Source organism: Nanorana parkeri, unplaced genomic scaffold (assembly GCF_000935625.1).
Source record: "Nanorana parkeri isolate BGI_ZX_2015 unplaced genomic scaffold, ASM93562v1 scaffold133, whole genome shotgun sequence".
NCBI lineage: Eukaryota > Metazoa > Chordata > Amphibia > Anura > Dicroglossidae > Nanorana > Nanorana parkeri.
The window spans coordinates 77,702-92,854 of NW_017306401.1; the positions used below are offsets into that span (position 1 = coordinate 77,702).

Consider the following 15,153-nt stretch of genomic DNA (forward strand, 5'->3'; position numbering starts at 1 on the left):
ATGGACACTGCAAACAAAATGAAGAGCCTACTTGAAGGAGGCGCATTCCCTGGTGGTCCCGTGGTTGATTAGTATGGTCTGCACCTTTGGCCGGTGCAGACTTTGCTAATCCATCCCTTCAGCCGACACTCAGTGAAAGGTTGTCAGAGCACTGGCTAAAAGGAACTGAGAGCTGGCACCGCCAGGAGAAGCTTTGCGGTCTGCATCAGACAGAGATGCAAACCGTGTAGCTGTTCCCACAAGTCAGGTACGTGGTTCGTGACTGCGTTCCTGACTTGTCAGCCAACTGCGGGCCACATGGGCCGGAATTGGCCTGCGGGCCGGTACTTTGAAACCCCTAATCTATATCGATGTCAGGTGAATTGTGTTAGTCAGGGTTAATGAGAATATATTTGCTCTTTTCTAATTATTCAGCACATTTATGCCAAATTATTCAAGAAGATGTATTTTTTAACAGCTTGCAGGGATAAGCTTTTCCCAGGACTGGACATGCTGGGGACGAACTACAACACTAGCAAAGTAACAAACATGGAGCAATGCAAGAAGCACTGTACCAATGATATTCATTGTCAGTTCTTTACATATGTTTCAGAGACATTCCATGTTGCACAACAACGGTGAGTGTTATAAAGCAATTATATAGTACCTTTCTTTCTTTCTTTCTTTCTTTCTTTCTTTCTTTCTTTCTTTCTTTCTTTCTTTTTCTCTTTCTTTCTTTCTTTCTTTCTTTCTCTTTCTTTCTTTCTTTCTTTCTTTCTTTCCATTGAGCTTGGGCAAGCTTGGGCTTCCCCGACATCCACAAAATCAAGGGACAAGTCTGTTATAAGGGTGTTCCCATCCCCCTTGATACAAAATAATAGGAGATCATATGGTTCAGACACTGACTGTAGCTTCTGCCAGCAGCCACGTCTGGGCAATGTGTAGTGAAGAGAACTTGCTAAGACAGCCACCACCATGGTTGCTTCTCGTTTCACCGGCCAGACAATCCAAGCCTTGTTGTCCATGAAAGAGGATCCAACTACCCCCTGGAAAGGTTGTTAGGTGGTTCCCCTTCAGCACCTCCTCTGGATGGCACATTTTTTGTTCCTTCTCTTATGGCAGGATGAGCTCTGGAATTTTACTCCTGCAACATGGATTCAAAATGGTGGCCAACCAGTAATGGCTGATGGCCGTTGATCCTTGGGTCCTTCCTCATGCACTGTAACATGAATAAGCACATCCATGCAAATTTTCAGCAGCCACAGAACCCAAGCCCTCTGTGTCTCTGGGGACGACAATGTCCTCAACAATCTCACTCCACCCAAGAACAACTACCAGAGTTTGGGAGGGGAAAAACTACCCCTGGAAGCCTGCCCAATATCTCCCTCTTCCTCACCCATGGCACCCCAACCCTCTGCCATGCACTCCTCCTATCCCTGCTGCTACCTCACAGGATTGGAGTCACTTTTGAAAGGACAAAGCAAACCTTGAGACAGCAGGAAGTCCCCCTCTTCCTCTTGCTGCTGTGCCTCCAGTGCCTGGTCTTTTACACCATGCAGTGTATGCTCTTGCAGGAACACCAAAGGGATTGTGTAGGTGATCACCATTCTGGTTGCCTCTTTAAATGGAGACAAGATTGTACACACATCCTGAATGAGGAGCCACTGAAGTGGTGAAAAAAACTCCACTGTCTGTCATTACTTGCCTGTCCTGCACATGGCCAAGGCCAATTTCATTCATTTGAACATATCACATATCAGGTGGCTGGCAGGCAGGTTTTGCTGCTGCTGAATTCAGCCAGGCAAACATTATCTAGGTTTGACCTCATGAAGTAGAAGCACGCTCTTCTGGTCTGCCAGAGGAGATCATGGAAGCCAGCAAACCTAACTAGGAAACACAGCGCCACCAGGTTGAGGACATGTGACAGGCAAGGCATGAGTGTAAACTTTTCCTGTCGAAGGGCAGACAGCGGATTGATGCCATTGCCATAAATGACCTTTCCTGGCACAAGATGGTGTGGGGTTAGCCACCTCTTGCTCTGCCCCTGAAGATCTGAGAGAATCTGTGCCCCAGTGTGACTCATGTGCCCCGGGCATACCAGCTGCAAAACAATATGGCAGCATTTAGATCACTATACAGCAGAGAGAATTGGGGGGGGGGGGGAGTACACGCCACTCTTTGTAGCCCACCACACTGCAATCCACTGTATACTGTAAAGCACCGTATACCTCTATATGTTGCACTGTACAACAGTTAATATCTGCGCCTGAAATTGCTCTGACTGTCTATTGTCCCTGTTTATACAGTTAATATCTGCACCTGAAATTGCTTTGACTGTCTACTGTCCCTATTTACTCCAACTGCAACACACACTGACAAAAAGCTGATGGGAAAGCTGCATTTAGTAGAGAGGGGGCTGGTAAATTTGCAAACCTCTATTATTGCCCATGCTATGCCTCCTGACCACAGTTCATGAAATGCATTATTGGTTATTGGGTTAAGGCTCATCAGTAAACAAACTCAACAGTTTGCCATTTTCCCAAACTGTGATCATGAAAAGATTAAAAGGTCAAACTCTACCCCAACGCAAAATTGAATTTCCTCCCTAATAAAGGGCAGTCCACTGCAAATAAATCTCTACACACCATTTCTAAATGTTCTCTTTTACTTACTTAAATACTAGTTTCAGTGGTTTCAGTACTATAATTCTTGTGACACCAGTATCAGGAATGCATTCTTTGATAAAAGTTTATCTGTGAAATAAATATTTTATAAAACAGGGAAAAAATAAAACTGAGCCAAAATAATTATAGTTCCCCTTTTACATAAATGTTATTTCTAGGGCTAGATTTGTTTAAATTAATTTTGTTAATGTACATTTTATCATTAAATATTAAATGTTTACAGCTCCTTGTGGTAGATTTCTTTTTTTTTATGGTGGGATACTTGCACACCTTATTCTGTGTTATTTCTCCAGAAACATGTGTTACTTAAAGTACTCTGGGAAAGGAACACCAACAAAAATAAGACACCTAGCCAATGTCATATCCGGCTTCTCATTAAAGTCCTGTGGAATATCTTCTCTAGGTAACTCACATTTTATGTAAAAACATGTCATTAAACGGTGGTAGTTATGGGGGTGGTAGCATGCAGGAACAATTAACCTGACATATATTCATTAATGAATAGGAAACTTAGTGTATGGTTTCCAAGGAGATGTTAATGCCTTATTGACAAGAGACATATAACTTGTAAGTGTCTTATGGCCTTGATCAACTACCTGTGACACAATTTATTGCTGATAACTTCATTTATAAGCAATCATGAAATCCATTTAACATGTCAAAGGCTACTGTATGTCATTATTTAGGACAATGGTTAATCCATAACTGGAGATCAAAATCTCTCTTAGCAAAATCTAATTTTTTGTGAGTGACCAATGTGTATGGCATATTAGGAATTGCAGAAAATGTATGACCCATGATACAAAAGGTGTAACAAATAATTTCTTCATTTGTTAGTAGATGCACATACAGTAGATGAGAGGTTGAAATTTGTGGATGTAATGAGGTCTAAGTATAGTTGTCAGTAAAAAAATTACACTGACTGAATTACTTTTTGAAAGTAATATGTACTGTATAGTAAACTACCTAATTGAGTCTGTGTATTAACCCTTTAATGTCTGGATACCAACTTAAAACCGCACCTGTAAATATTCCTTTGTTCAGTAATGCAAATGTAACACTTCTCACTGTCTTAAGACAGCATGTATCCAAGTGACTGAGTTGTTAATGATGGTCTGATCAGCAGCAAACAGCAGATAGTCAGCTGGCCCTGTTGTTCTGAAGCCAGTGATAAGTTTGTTATGTACTGTTATGTACATTGTTGTTTAAAATGTGTGGACTGGGATAGCTTTTGCTTCATGTTTATATTGGAGGATCAGATTGGGGTAGGGATAGGGGTAAGTTAGAGTGTCCTAAACTGCATTATCTTTAAGGCTTGCTAAAGTAACAATCAAGGTAGTCTGGTTTGGAATTTGCTGAGATGTTATAATTGCCTGCTTCTATCACTACAGTGATAACTGCCCCTTATCTAACAAAGGTTTTGAAGACGTGAATGTGATAAGGGTTGCCCAATGAACAACCTAGTGGCTAAGAAAGCTGAATGATGAACAAAGAAATGTGCACCACAGTAGCATACCTAGCATATTTAACAACAGGGACAGATTATTTGTTAACACCCTACCACACAAACATTACTGGCTAAATAACATGCAGGGAAAACAATGAGTCAATTAAGAGTTCCTTTATCTGAATGTTGTATATAACCATATTGTTATGACATATGAACATGTTAAATACATTATTCTTCAAGGGATCAGTAGCAGGACATGCATTGTTTGATATTGACAGGTCTATAGGGGACTTAATTATAATAATGCCCATAGTGGACACTGCCCATAGTGGACATGAAACACAGAGCAGTTATAAAAAACCCAGGCTGTCCAATCTAAATTCAGCCAAGTGACAGTTCTACATCTGAAAGACTGAACATCCACATCCTGTCAATACCATTGTCTAACAATACACACCCTGTAGATACCATAAACTTGCAATACACATCCAGCTGTACCAGCAACTAAAAATACACACCTAGCCAATATCAGAGACTGAAAATACACACCTTGTTGATACCAGAGGCTGACAATACACATCCAGCTGATACTAGAGAGTGATAATACACATACTGCTAATACCAAAGACCAATAATATCCATTCAGCCTATTGCAGAAACTGACAATATGCATCCTGCTGATACAAGAGGCTGATACAAGAGGCTGACAATACATATTCAACCTACACTAGAGGCTAATAATACAACCTGCCAATATCAGAGGCTGACAGAACCGTTCCATCACCACTACTTAGTTCACCCTCTTACTCTATCCTACACTCTCTTACTCACGTTTTCAATTCTTCCCTCTCTACTGGCATCTTTCCCTCCAATCTAAAGCATGCACTGGTCACCTCAATCCCCCCAAAACCCTCACTGGACCCTATAAACTTTAACAATCTGAGACCAATCTCCTTTCTCCCACTTACCTCCAAACACCTAGAACTCTTTATTTACAACCGCCTGAGCTGCCACCTCACTGATAACAACTTTCTTGACCCCTTACAGTCTGGCTTTCGCCCACTACTCCTTACTCTTGCTATTAGACCTTTTTGCTGTTTTTGACACTGTTGGCCACCTGCTGTTCCTCAAAAAACTCCACTCGCTTGGCCTACAAGACTCTGCCCTCTCATGGTTCTACTCCTACCTAAAAGCTCCTTTAGTGTCACCTACAAATCTAACACCTCCCCTCCTCTTTCTGTAGGGGTCCCCCAAGGCTCTGTCCTTAGACTCCTTCTTTCTCTATCTGCACCTCCTCCATTGGTCAGTTAATAACCTCACTTGGCTTTCAATATCATCTCTATGCTGATGACGCTCAAATATATCTTTCTACTCCACAACCTACCCCCTCAGTGTCCTTGCGTGTCACTAATCTAATAACTGACATATCAGTCTGGATGTCACAACACTTCCTAAAAATCAATCTTTGTAAAACTGAGCTCATGATATTTCCTCCACTCTGTACACCTGCCCCCCGCTTTTTCCTTGAGATTGATAACACAACTATCCATTTCTCCCCCCATGCTAAGGTGCTAGGTGTCATCTTCCAATCACTATCCAAATCCTGCCGACTTCACCTTCGTAACACCTCCAAAATACTTCCCTTCCTCACCAATGAAACCACAAAGCTACTTACCCATTCACTTGTTATCTCTCGTCTTGACTATTGCAACTCCCTCCTCACTGGCCTATCTCTACACGGGCTATCCACCTTTCAGTCTATAATAAATGCTGCTGCTAGACTCATTTACCTAACCAACCTCTCAGTGTCTGCAACCCCCCTCTGCCAATCCATCCAGTGTCTTCCAGTCACCCAAAGGATAAAATTTAAAATATTAACAACCACTTACAAAGCCATCCACAACTCTGCCCCTGGCTATATCTCAAACCATGTCTCAAAGTATCACCCTAACCGTCCCCTCCGCTCTTCCAAAGACCTCCTGCTTTCCAGCTCCCTCGTCAACTCCTCCCATGCTCACCTCCAGGACTTCTCTAGAGTCTCTCCCAGTCTTTGGAACTCGTTACCCCAACCTGTCCTTCATTCTGCTACTCTGATTGCCATTAGGCAATCCCTAAAGACTCATCTCTTCAGGGAAGCCTATTCCACCTCAAACTAACCACTGAACCATCACATTCTCAATCAATTCATCCACACACAGCTACCTCCTCATGCATCACTTGCTCCTCCCTTTTAGATTATAAGTCCTCATGGACGGGGCCCTGCTTACCATCTTGTCTTGACTTGTATTGTAATTGTAATGTCTTCCTTATATTGTAAAGTGCTGGCAAAACTGTTGGAACGATATAAATCCTGTATAATAATTAGGGATGCACCGATATATCGCCCGCAATTGGCACTTGTTTCATAATGCCGAAAGTGCCATTTTCCTGCCGATACATCGGCGCATCCCTGCTTTCTTTCCTCCCCGCTGGGCGCTGCTCTGTGTCCCAGCGTGGAGGAGAGAAACTGTGACAGGCTGCCGAGTGTTGCAGGAGGAGAGCGCTGTGAGCGCTCGGCGTCTCCTCCCACACCGCTCAGCCTCCTATCACAGTCCGGCAAAACGCTGTGTGGGCGGAGACAGGCCGCGCTGTCACAGGAGGCTGAGCTCTCCTCCCTACACCGCTTGATCAGCCTCCTTTGACAACGTGTCAGAGAGGAGAGCAAGTTACAAACACTCAACGATCAGTGATCGCTGAGTGTTTGTAGATAATTGAGGACATGGTATGTTAACTATATCCTCAATTATGACTGAATGGGAAGTGATATACATCATCCCCTGTTCATTCATAGTTGTAGGTATAGTAAACACTCTATGTCCTCATGTTATGAATGAACAGGAACAGTCATAGAGGATTCCTGTTCACTAATAGCAGGGGACACAGAAAAAGAGATAGAGGACTTTGTGTCCTAAATCTCCTTTTCCCTAATATACCCCAAAAAAAAAGGCCTCAATTTTTTTTATTTAGTTTTTAACATTTTCATTTCGGTGCACCTCTAATAATAATATTAATAAAAATATTAATAATAATAATAATAGTAAAAATATTTGTCAGGACTGAGGAAGCATTGTTTGCCACTCTAATATTCAGTGGAATCTAATTCAGTGACAACTTCAAACCCCTCTTCCTGGCCTGACTTGTGTGTGTTATTCAGCTTTGACACTGGCAGCAGTAATGTCCACAGTGGCACTTTTTGCTGCTTTGAAGTGTATAGACAAGGGCCTGGTGGGGGTTCTGGGGGAAGTTTTGCTGGTGCTTGAGTACCAGCAGCACCCCACTTGTGCCGCTCTTGATTGATATGCTTTCCCATAGTGTTTCTGAATAGTTGCAGCACCTTGGACTCTGAAACATATCAATAAGCCCAGCAGTGTAGACCAGTGGGGATCCCTAAGTGGCAGTACCCTTTTGTCGTAGGTACAACACTGGTGCGTAGCCTCACTGGCTTGGCATTGTGTGGCAGAAGAGTGTAAATCACAATCATGGCTGAAAAGTATTCCAAATCAATCAGTAGGTAAAACAGTGAACATACAATATACAGTGTGTATTTAAATAGTGTATGTTACTGTTTGTCTGGAGTTCATAATTTAACTCTGCCTGCAATGAATTCCTCTGTGGAACACAACATCAGTTCTATAATTCTAATGTTTGTTTATGTCTCATTACTTTGAATGAATTTAGATTTATTATGGTTTATTTTATCCAATGTATTTGTTCTTTAGGTTGCCAAAGAGATTTGTTTCAAAAAAGGGAATTTTTTGGAAACACTCTTACAAGTGTGATTGCTCCTGACGTAAACATGTGTCAGAAGATTTGTACATTCTTTCCAAACTGTCTATTTTTTACATATTTAACAAAAGACTGGCAAGAACCATTGAACAGGTTGGTAATATTCAAAGCTGAAGACATTTATTACTTACTGTAACATTTTTATTATAGCTGAGTCAATAATAATAATAGTAATAATATTGGTCAGGACAGGATCCTGACCAATATTATTACTATTTATTGATTTAAGTACAAATATTGAAAGGTGGGAATCAAAAGCTTGTTTTCACAACAGTTGCAGAAACATTCAAACAATGTATTAGAACATTAGTTGTACCAACTAGATTTTTGGATTAGGATTATTTTGGGCTTCATCTGATATTCTGTTTAGTTGGAGCATTCCATGATAACACTTTAGTAGCTATTACTACTGACTTTTGTTTAAAGGTTCATTGTTGTCATTCTCACTCTTGCTTCACTAAACCTAGAACAAGCATGCACTTTTGGGTGTTCTTTTGAGTGCCCTGGTTCCCTATTTTGAGGATGCTGTCAGCAAAAGGCCAGAGCACTAATGTCTTAAATTTAAAGGTGCACCGAAAGAACTAGGAAATAGACCCATTCTAGGGGAGATAGCAAAGAACAAAGATAAAAAAGAATAAATACATGCAAGGCAGGTAGGTGAAACAAAAGCACACATTTCTGGGCCACGGGGGTTCTGAAAAGCCCAATGTCCATTAGCATTGGGATTGATTTGTTTTATGGAACCCCAGTTTTTTATGGAACCTCTCTCAAGCACACTGCAAACAGTGACAATCTTCAAGCATTCGCTATGCATGCTATGCACAGTTTCAGCAACATGGATAGCTGTTATCAGCATGTGAATGAATGTTTGTACAATGTATTGAGTATTAACATATACATTTACTTTGCTCTCTTAGAAATCGTTGCTATATTAGGACATCCAAAAATGGACAACCAACTGAAGCACCCAACAAAGACAATGCGATATCAGGCTTTAGTCTCCAATCCTGTAAAACCAGACCTTCAGGTATAAACAAAAACAAATAATCACTTAAAGTGAAACTCCACCTTCGATTAGATTTAAACAAATCTAAATTATATACATTGTAAGGACTTAAGCAATCTTCACTGCAGGTTATTACTAGGTATGAGTGAAACAAAGCATTATAATTCCCCTAAAATTGTGTTGAAACTTGTAAGATTTTAGTGACATTTTGCATAAATGTGTTTCAGTATTTCAGCTAATGGGGAAGATAAAACTTAGGAAGCTTTTAAGGGTGCAGTCAGCTTTAAATTGTTCCTAATAGTAACAGGAGTTCCTTTAACATGACACAATACTCAGGAGTTAAATCTTAAAAATGCATTGTACCCTATTATCATCTCTGAATTCAAACTGACACTGTCCTTCCTTCTGGAGTGTGGCTACTTTTGTTCCCCATGGTCCCTGTGCGTGTTTTAAAATAGCCCCCACTCCAAGCTCGCTCCTGTGATTTATTTTTCATTTTATTTTTAATGAAAACAAGAAGCATTCAGCAATGTGTCTAACAGCTCTTGACTTGCAAGAGTTAAATCTGCAGAAGGTATCCAGAAGGTGGAAAACCACAGACCTCTGTCTGGCCAGGTTACTTTGCACTTTATTGAGGTATTCAATGCATGGCAATATTTGTAGTATTTATTTCAAAGGCATGGTTTCATTTTTGTATTTTAAACCAGTGCATTTGCCATGCAGTAGTGCATAGTTAGATAGATTAAAAAAGACATGTCCATTGAGTTTAACCAAAAGATAAAAAAATACAATTCAGATCTGAAACCTTACAACCCGCAGTTGGTCCTTGGTCCAGAGAAAAGCAATCTGAAACCTTACAACCCGCAGTTGGTCCAGAGACGCGCCTTGCCCTAAAATGTACTCCAGTGTATAGACTGGTTTATAAGAAACTTTCCATTTGAAGCTAAAGGGAATGGCAAGTTGAGCTCCATTCACTTCAAGTCTACTGATTTCTACTCTTCTGATGAACTTGGTATGCATTTTGTTGTAGGTGCTATTGAAAGACACATGTGTATTTGTGAGAGTTAAAGGTATAGCAATGCTTAAAATGACAGCGCATAATGTTGACTGGATCTGTGCAGGTTGTTGTGGTTTTAAGAAGTGTATGTTTGCTGTATAGGTCCTCTCAGAAGAATATTGCTAACATCTGCCTGGATAGCATGTCTAAGTTGCTGATATTGATAAAAAAGATGTTCTAGGAAGAAGAAACTCTTCCTGCAGCTATTGGAAAGAGGTTCAACCCGCTTTATCCCCAAAAATAGCCCAATGTGGAAAAGGGTGGGTAAAGGCATTATACCCTGAATATCCATGCCTAGGGTTCAAATTTTTGGGATCCAGAGAAATGTCAGGGAAAAAGGACAAACAACTAGTGAGCTTCAAGTAATACTGCCAGAGAGTCAGCATGTACTGCCTCAGAATGTGACACATGAGGGAGTTGGTAGCGTTGGTGCCTCTGTCTGCTGTACCACCTGCCAAACGTTATACTTCAGCAGCACTATGGTAAAACCAAGTGAGATTATATGCTGTTCATCAGTTGGTGGTCTACCAAAACACTGAGATCATTCACCATCATTGACTCAACCAGTTGTCCTCGCCTAGATTGTAGTATGCATGTATGTTTTTAGCCCCAAGAGCATACATTTACTTAGTTGCCCAAGCAAGGAGTGCATCCAGGTCTGCTAGTATGCCCCAGATATCTTTATTCCACTACATGCCTTAGTGTTTTATGTAAACACAAACCAGTTCTTATATCATATACAAACAGATTAAAAAGTAAAAGTCCCGTGTTTTTGCTGCATTTTGACAAAAATACATTTTAATTTGACATGTTTTACTCTCTCTCTAGTTTGCCCTTTGCCAGTCATTTCCAATGCAGACTTTGCTGGCACTGACCTGCATGTAGAAGTAGTCAGTGGAGAAAAAGATTGTCAGCAACGCTGCACCAACAACATACGTTGTCAGTTCTTCACCTATAGATCGGTTCAATCAGAGTGCATTCGAAAAAAGTAAGGAATCATTTCTTTAATAAAGTTGAATTCCAGGCAATTAAAGACGCACATTAGCAAGTAGTTAGACTGACACTAAACTAAATCTTAAAAATGCATACAAATACTTTAACTACTTACAAAAATGTATCTTATTTGTGTATCACTCAGCTCTAGATCCTCAAATCATCTCTGAATTGGTGGTGACACTGTCCTTCCATCTGGAGGGTGGCTACATTTGTTCCCCATGGTGCCTGTGTGTGTTGTAAAGTAGCCACCGCTCCAAGCTCACTCCAGTGATGGACTACAATCTCATGTTTAGTTTACTAATTTGTATTGAGATTATAGTCTATCACAGGAGTGAGCTTGGAGCGGTGGCTACTTTACAAGACATAGGGACCATGGGGAACAAAAGTAGCGACCCTCCAGAAGGAAGGACAGTGTCAGCACAAATTCAGAGATGATTTGAGGATCTACAGCTGAATGATACACAAATAAGCTAAGTTTTTGTTAATAGTTAAGGTACTTTAATGCATTTTTAAGATTTAAATCCTGAGCTTAGTGTCCATTTAATAAAGACACATAGCAAGGTATTAATTAAATTAAAATTTAAAGGAAACTAGTGCACGTTCTTGAATTTGACATGGTATTAGCCTCTTGCAATTCCCATTCAGCAACACTCAGGGAGAGGATGGGGAGAGAAAAGTGCAGGACTGGGAGCCAATTTGGCGTATTTCATCAAAATATGCTAAAAAGGAACATGCTTATAAGAGGATGGAGCAGAGGGAGCAGACAGATGACCTCATCAGCCTATTGCTGCCTGGAGTTCAGCTATAAAGCAACACATAGCCCTCATTTATCAGTGTCTGAACAAAAATCGCATTTGTGTTTCTCTTAGCATTCAATCTAATTCTTCAGTTTATTCTTCTGGCGCTTGAGGAAAATGAAGAGAAGAATTTGATCAAATTTCATTTGGCATTTTGGATTCCCTCTCCATGTGGGCACCTTTATCAATTTTAATTTCCTATATGAAAAATGTCTTAACAGTTTCTATGAATCTTTTTTCCCCAAGATGCAAATGCTATTTAAAGATGTCTTCTAATGGGTTACCAACAGCAATAGAACATGGCAAAGGAGGGATTTCAGGATTCTCGATGAGACTGTGCAAGACAAGAACAGTTAGAGGTAATGTAATATGATTATATTCCATGGGAATGTGAGTGGATGGAGAGGATTCAGTTATAACTTATGTGGCATTGTGAGGCAATACCACGGTGTTAGGTGGCCTCAAAGTCACCCAGGGTTCTCAGCCAGAGGGGCTGAGTGGCTCCAGGAAGACATTACTGGTACCAGGAGAGAACTGCCTTTTCAGTTCTTTCTGGGTTTTCTGGATCAAGGTTGGGATCCTGGAGCCAGGAGATTTCTTAGAGCTCTGGGTGGGAAGAAATCTCCATTCCTGGGTCCATGCTTTGGTGGTGACCAGCACCTGATTGTGCACCTGTTTACATCCCTCATGAAGTGTGTGCTGGGATGTGTTCAGGGCCCCACCTGTGAGTCAGGAGAGCTCCACCCCGGAGTCAGTGTGGAGGCCAGTGCAGCAGGGAGCTGCGGGGTTTGCGAACCATATTGAGGGGATTGGCATGTTATTGCCGTTGTCTGGAGGAACCAGACAGTGGCCCTAAAGATTGAGGCCGGAGCAGCAGTGCTGCAAGAGAGACAGATGTCGGTGAGCCCTTATCTGTTATATGCTACAGCGAGCTATTTATGTTGGATTTCATGTTATCTACCGTTTTGAAAGCAAATAAACTGCATCTGACTTGCACCTCCGGTCTACAGTGGAGTGTCCTTGTTACACTTAATAACACTTATTAAAGCATATAATTGCTGAGGCTGACTAAAGCATCAAAAATATCAACCAGGTCAGGCTCAGATGCGTACTGTTGGCATTTTTCAGAAAACTGTGGGTTTATGAGATAATTTGGAGGCTAGAATAGGTGTCTGTGATCTAAGAAATGTTTACAATGGTACGTGTTGACAACAGCAGCTCCTATAATTATATCCTAATCAAATGCACTGCTTAAGGAACCCGTTGCACTTAACCTCTTGTAATATAATAGGTCACCAGGTTTACACACATAAAGGTTGGCTACATATTATTTATAATACAGTTTAGAAAATAGTTTAATAATGACTGTTGTAACATTGTAGGTAAAAAAAAGATTGCACTTTCCTTTCTCCTCTTTAAGAGCACATACCTTTCTCCACTCCACTAAGGTCTTGTATTGTATGCATGTATTAATATTATTATATAGGATTTATATAGCGCCAATAGTTTGCGTAGGGCTTTACAATATAAGCAAGACATTACAGTTACAAAACAAGTCAAGACAAGATGGTAAGGAGGCCCCTGCCCATGAGAGCTTACAATCTAATAGGGAGGGGCAAGTGATACAAGGGGTGGTAGCTGTGTGGGGATTAATTGTTTGAGAAAGTGATTGCAGTGGTTAGGTTGAGGTGGGATAGGCTTCACTGAAGAGGGGAGTCTTTAGGAATTGGCGAAAGGCAGTCAGAGTAGGAGACAGAAGGACAGGTTGCGGTAAGGAGTTCCAAAGGATGGGAAAGTCTCTAGAGAAGTCCAGGAGCCAATCATGGGAGGCCTTACGAAGGGAACTGGAGAGCAGGAGGTCTCCGGAAGAGCAATGTTGGGTGGAAAAATTAAGGCTTTAGAAGGCCTTAATTTTTTTGAGGGTTTAACAGAAATATTTAATTTTAAATCTATTGGAAAAAGTTTTGAATTTTCTTTCCATTCTTATTCAGGATGTGGACAACCTGTTGATGTTCAGACCAGAATTGTAGGTGGTAGAAACAGTTCTGAAGGGGAATGGCCATGGCAAGTGAGCATGCACCTCAGGCTAGACCCGTCTAACAGCAGACATGTATGTGGAGGATCTATTATCAACAACCAATGGATATTAACAGCTGCCCACTGTGTGCACATGTGAGTAATACTCCTTAATCATTAAGTACAAACTACATTATAAACAGGCTTTCAGTCTGACAAGTGGAGAAGTAATTGTTGGGAATGCTGGATTGCCATTGTGCAGTGTACCAGAATACTTCTCTATTGGTAGAATACATAATGTGGATAATTAATAATAGAGTTTATGTATGATTCTTAATTTACCTGCAATAGTGAAATTATCTAAAGCTCAAGTCAGTCAGTGTCAGAGATTATACATGGTTAATGAGCGATATGTGCATTCGGAGGAACTTGCAAACCAACTAAATTCCGTTGATTCGTCAGAATCCAAATTAATTAATTATTATATGCTCAAATATAATGGAAAATATATTTGGGCATATAATAATTTGTTTGCAGAACGTGCGGTGGCCACATCGTTCTGTGCATGCGCACCACCATCTTGTAGGCTGGAGTGCATGACGTCACATGATGTCACATGACGCCAAGCACGCATGGCATCAGGTGGCGTCATACGCATGTGCATACATCAAAATGGTGGTGCCCATATATGTGTATGATGCTATCTGACACCATGCACTCGTGGCGTCATGAGATGTCATGCACTCCGCCTCCAAGATGGCGGAGCGCATGTACAGAACGCGCCGGTGGTTAATATGGCCACCATGCATTCTGCTGTTTAAATGATTCAAGGGTTCATTGCCTCCGTATCCGAAACAACATCATTATTTGTTTCGTCAAACAAAACAAATGAAAATGTTTTATTTTTCATTCGTTTTGTCCGAAACAAAGTTTCATGCTGTGCGCATGTCTAGTTAATGATCTTCTATCCTACCTTATAAGACAGGCCTAATTGTCAAATACAACCACTACATTCTGGGAGGGGCAAAGGTACAATGATCCCCCATACCCAAAAATACTGGGTAATTTCCAGTGGGTGGGTGGATATCCTAACAGAAGAACCTATATGGACAAAGTGACAGGTTCTCTTTAATTAGTTTTAGTATTATAACAGTAATCCAACTGCATACATTTCTCTACTACTGTATGACTGGGCCTTCTTTTCTTTCACAGATTCCTTTAAATTAGGATAATTTATGCTTAAATTACATGTTTTTCCATATATTACTCACCTCCGAGAATATGCAAATAGCACTTACGAGGTTTACTGCAATGCCTTGATCTTATCCATATATATATATATA

The 15,153-nt window shown here is 40.8% G+C and overlaps 1 protein-coding gene across 1 annotated transcript in view; it reads left to right on the forward strand.

The window, feature by feature from the left end:
- Positions 1-15,153, forward strand: part of LOC108784940 (plasma kallikrein-like) — a 41,842-nt gene that overhangs the window by 5,123 nt on the left and 21,566 nt on the right. The window contains exons 4-10 of the mRNA XM_018553892.1: positions 458-617; positions 2,957-3,066; positions 7,872-8,031; positions 8,856-8,965; positions 10,830-10,989; positions 12,041-12,153; positions 13,786-13,966. Of these exons, the coding sequence (XP_018409394.1) occupies positions 458-617; positions 2,957-3,066; positions 7,872-8,031; positions 8,856-8,965; positions 10,830-10,989; positions 12,041-12,153; positions 13,786-13,966 (994 nt within the window). The remainder of the gene's footprint in view (positions 1-457; positions 618-2,956; positions 3,067-7,871; positions 8,032-8,855; positions 8,966-10,829; positions 10,990-12,040; positions 12,154-13,785; positions 13,967-15,153) is intronic.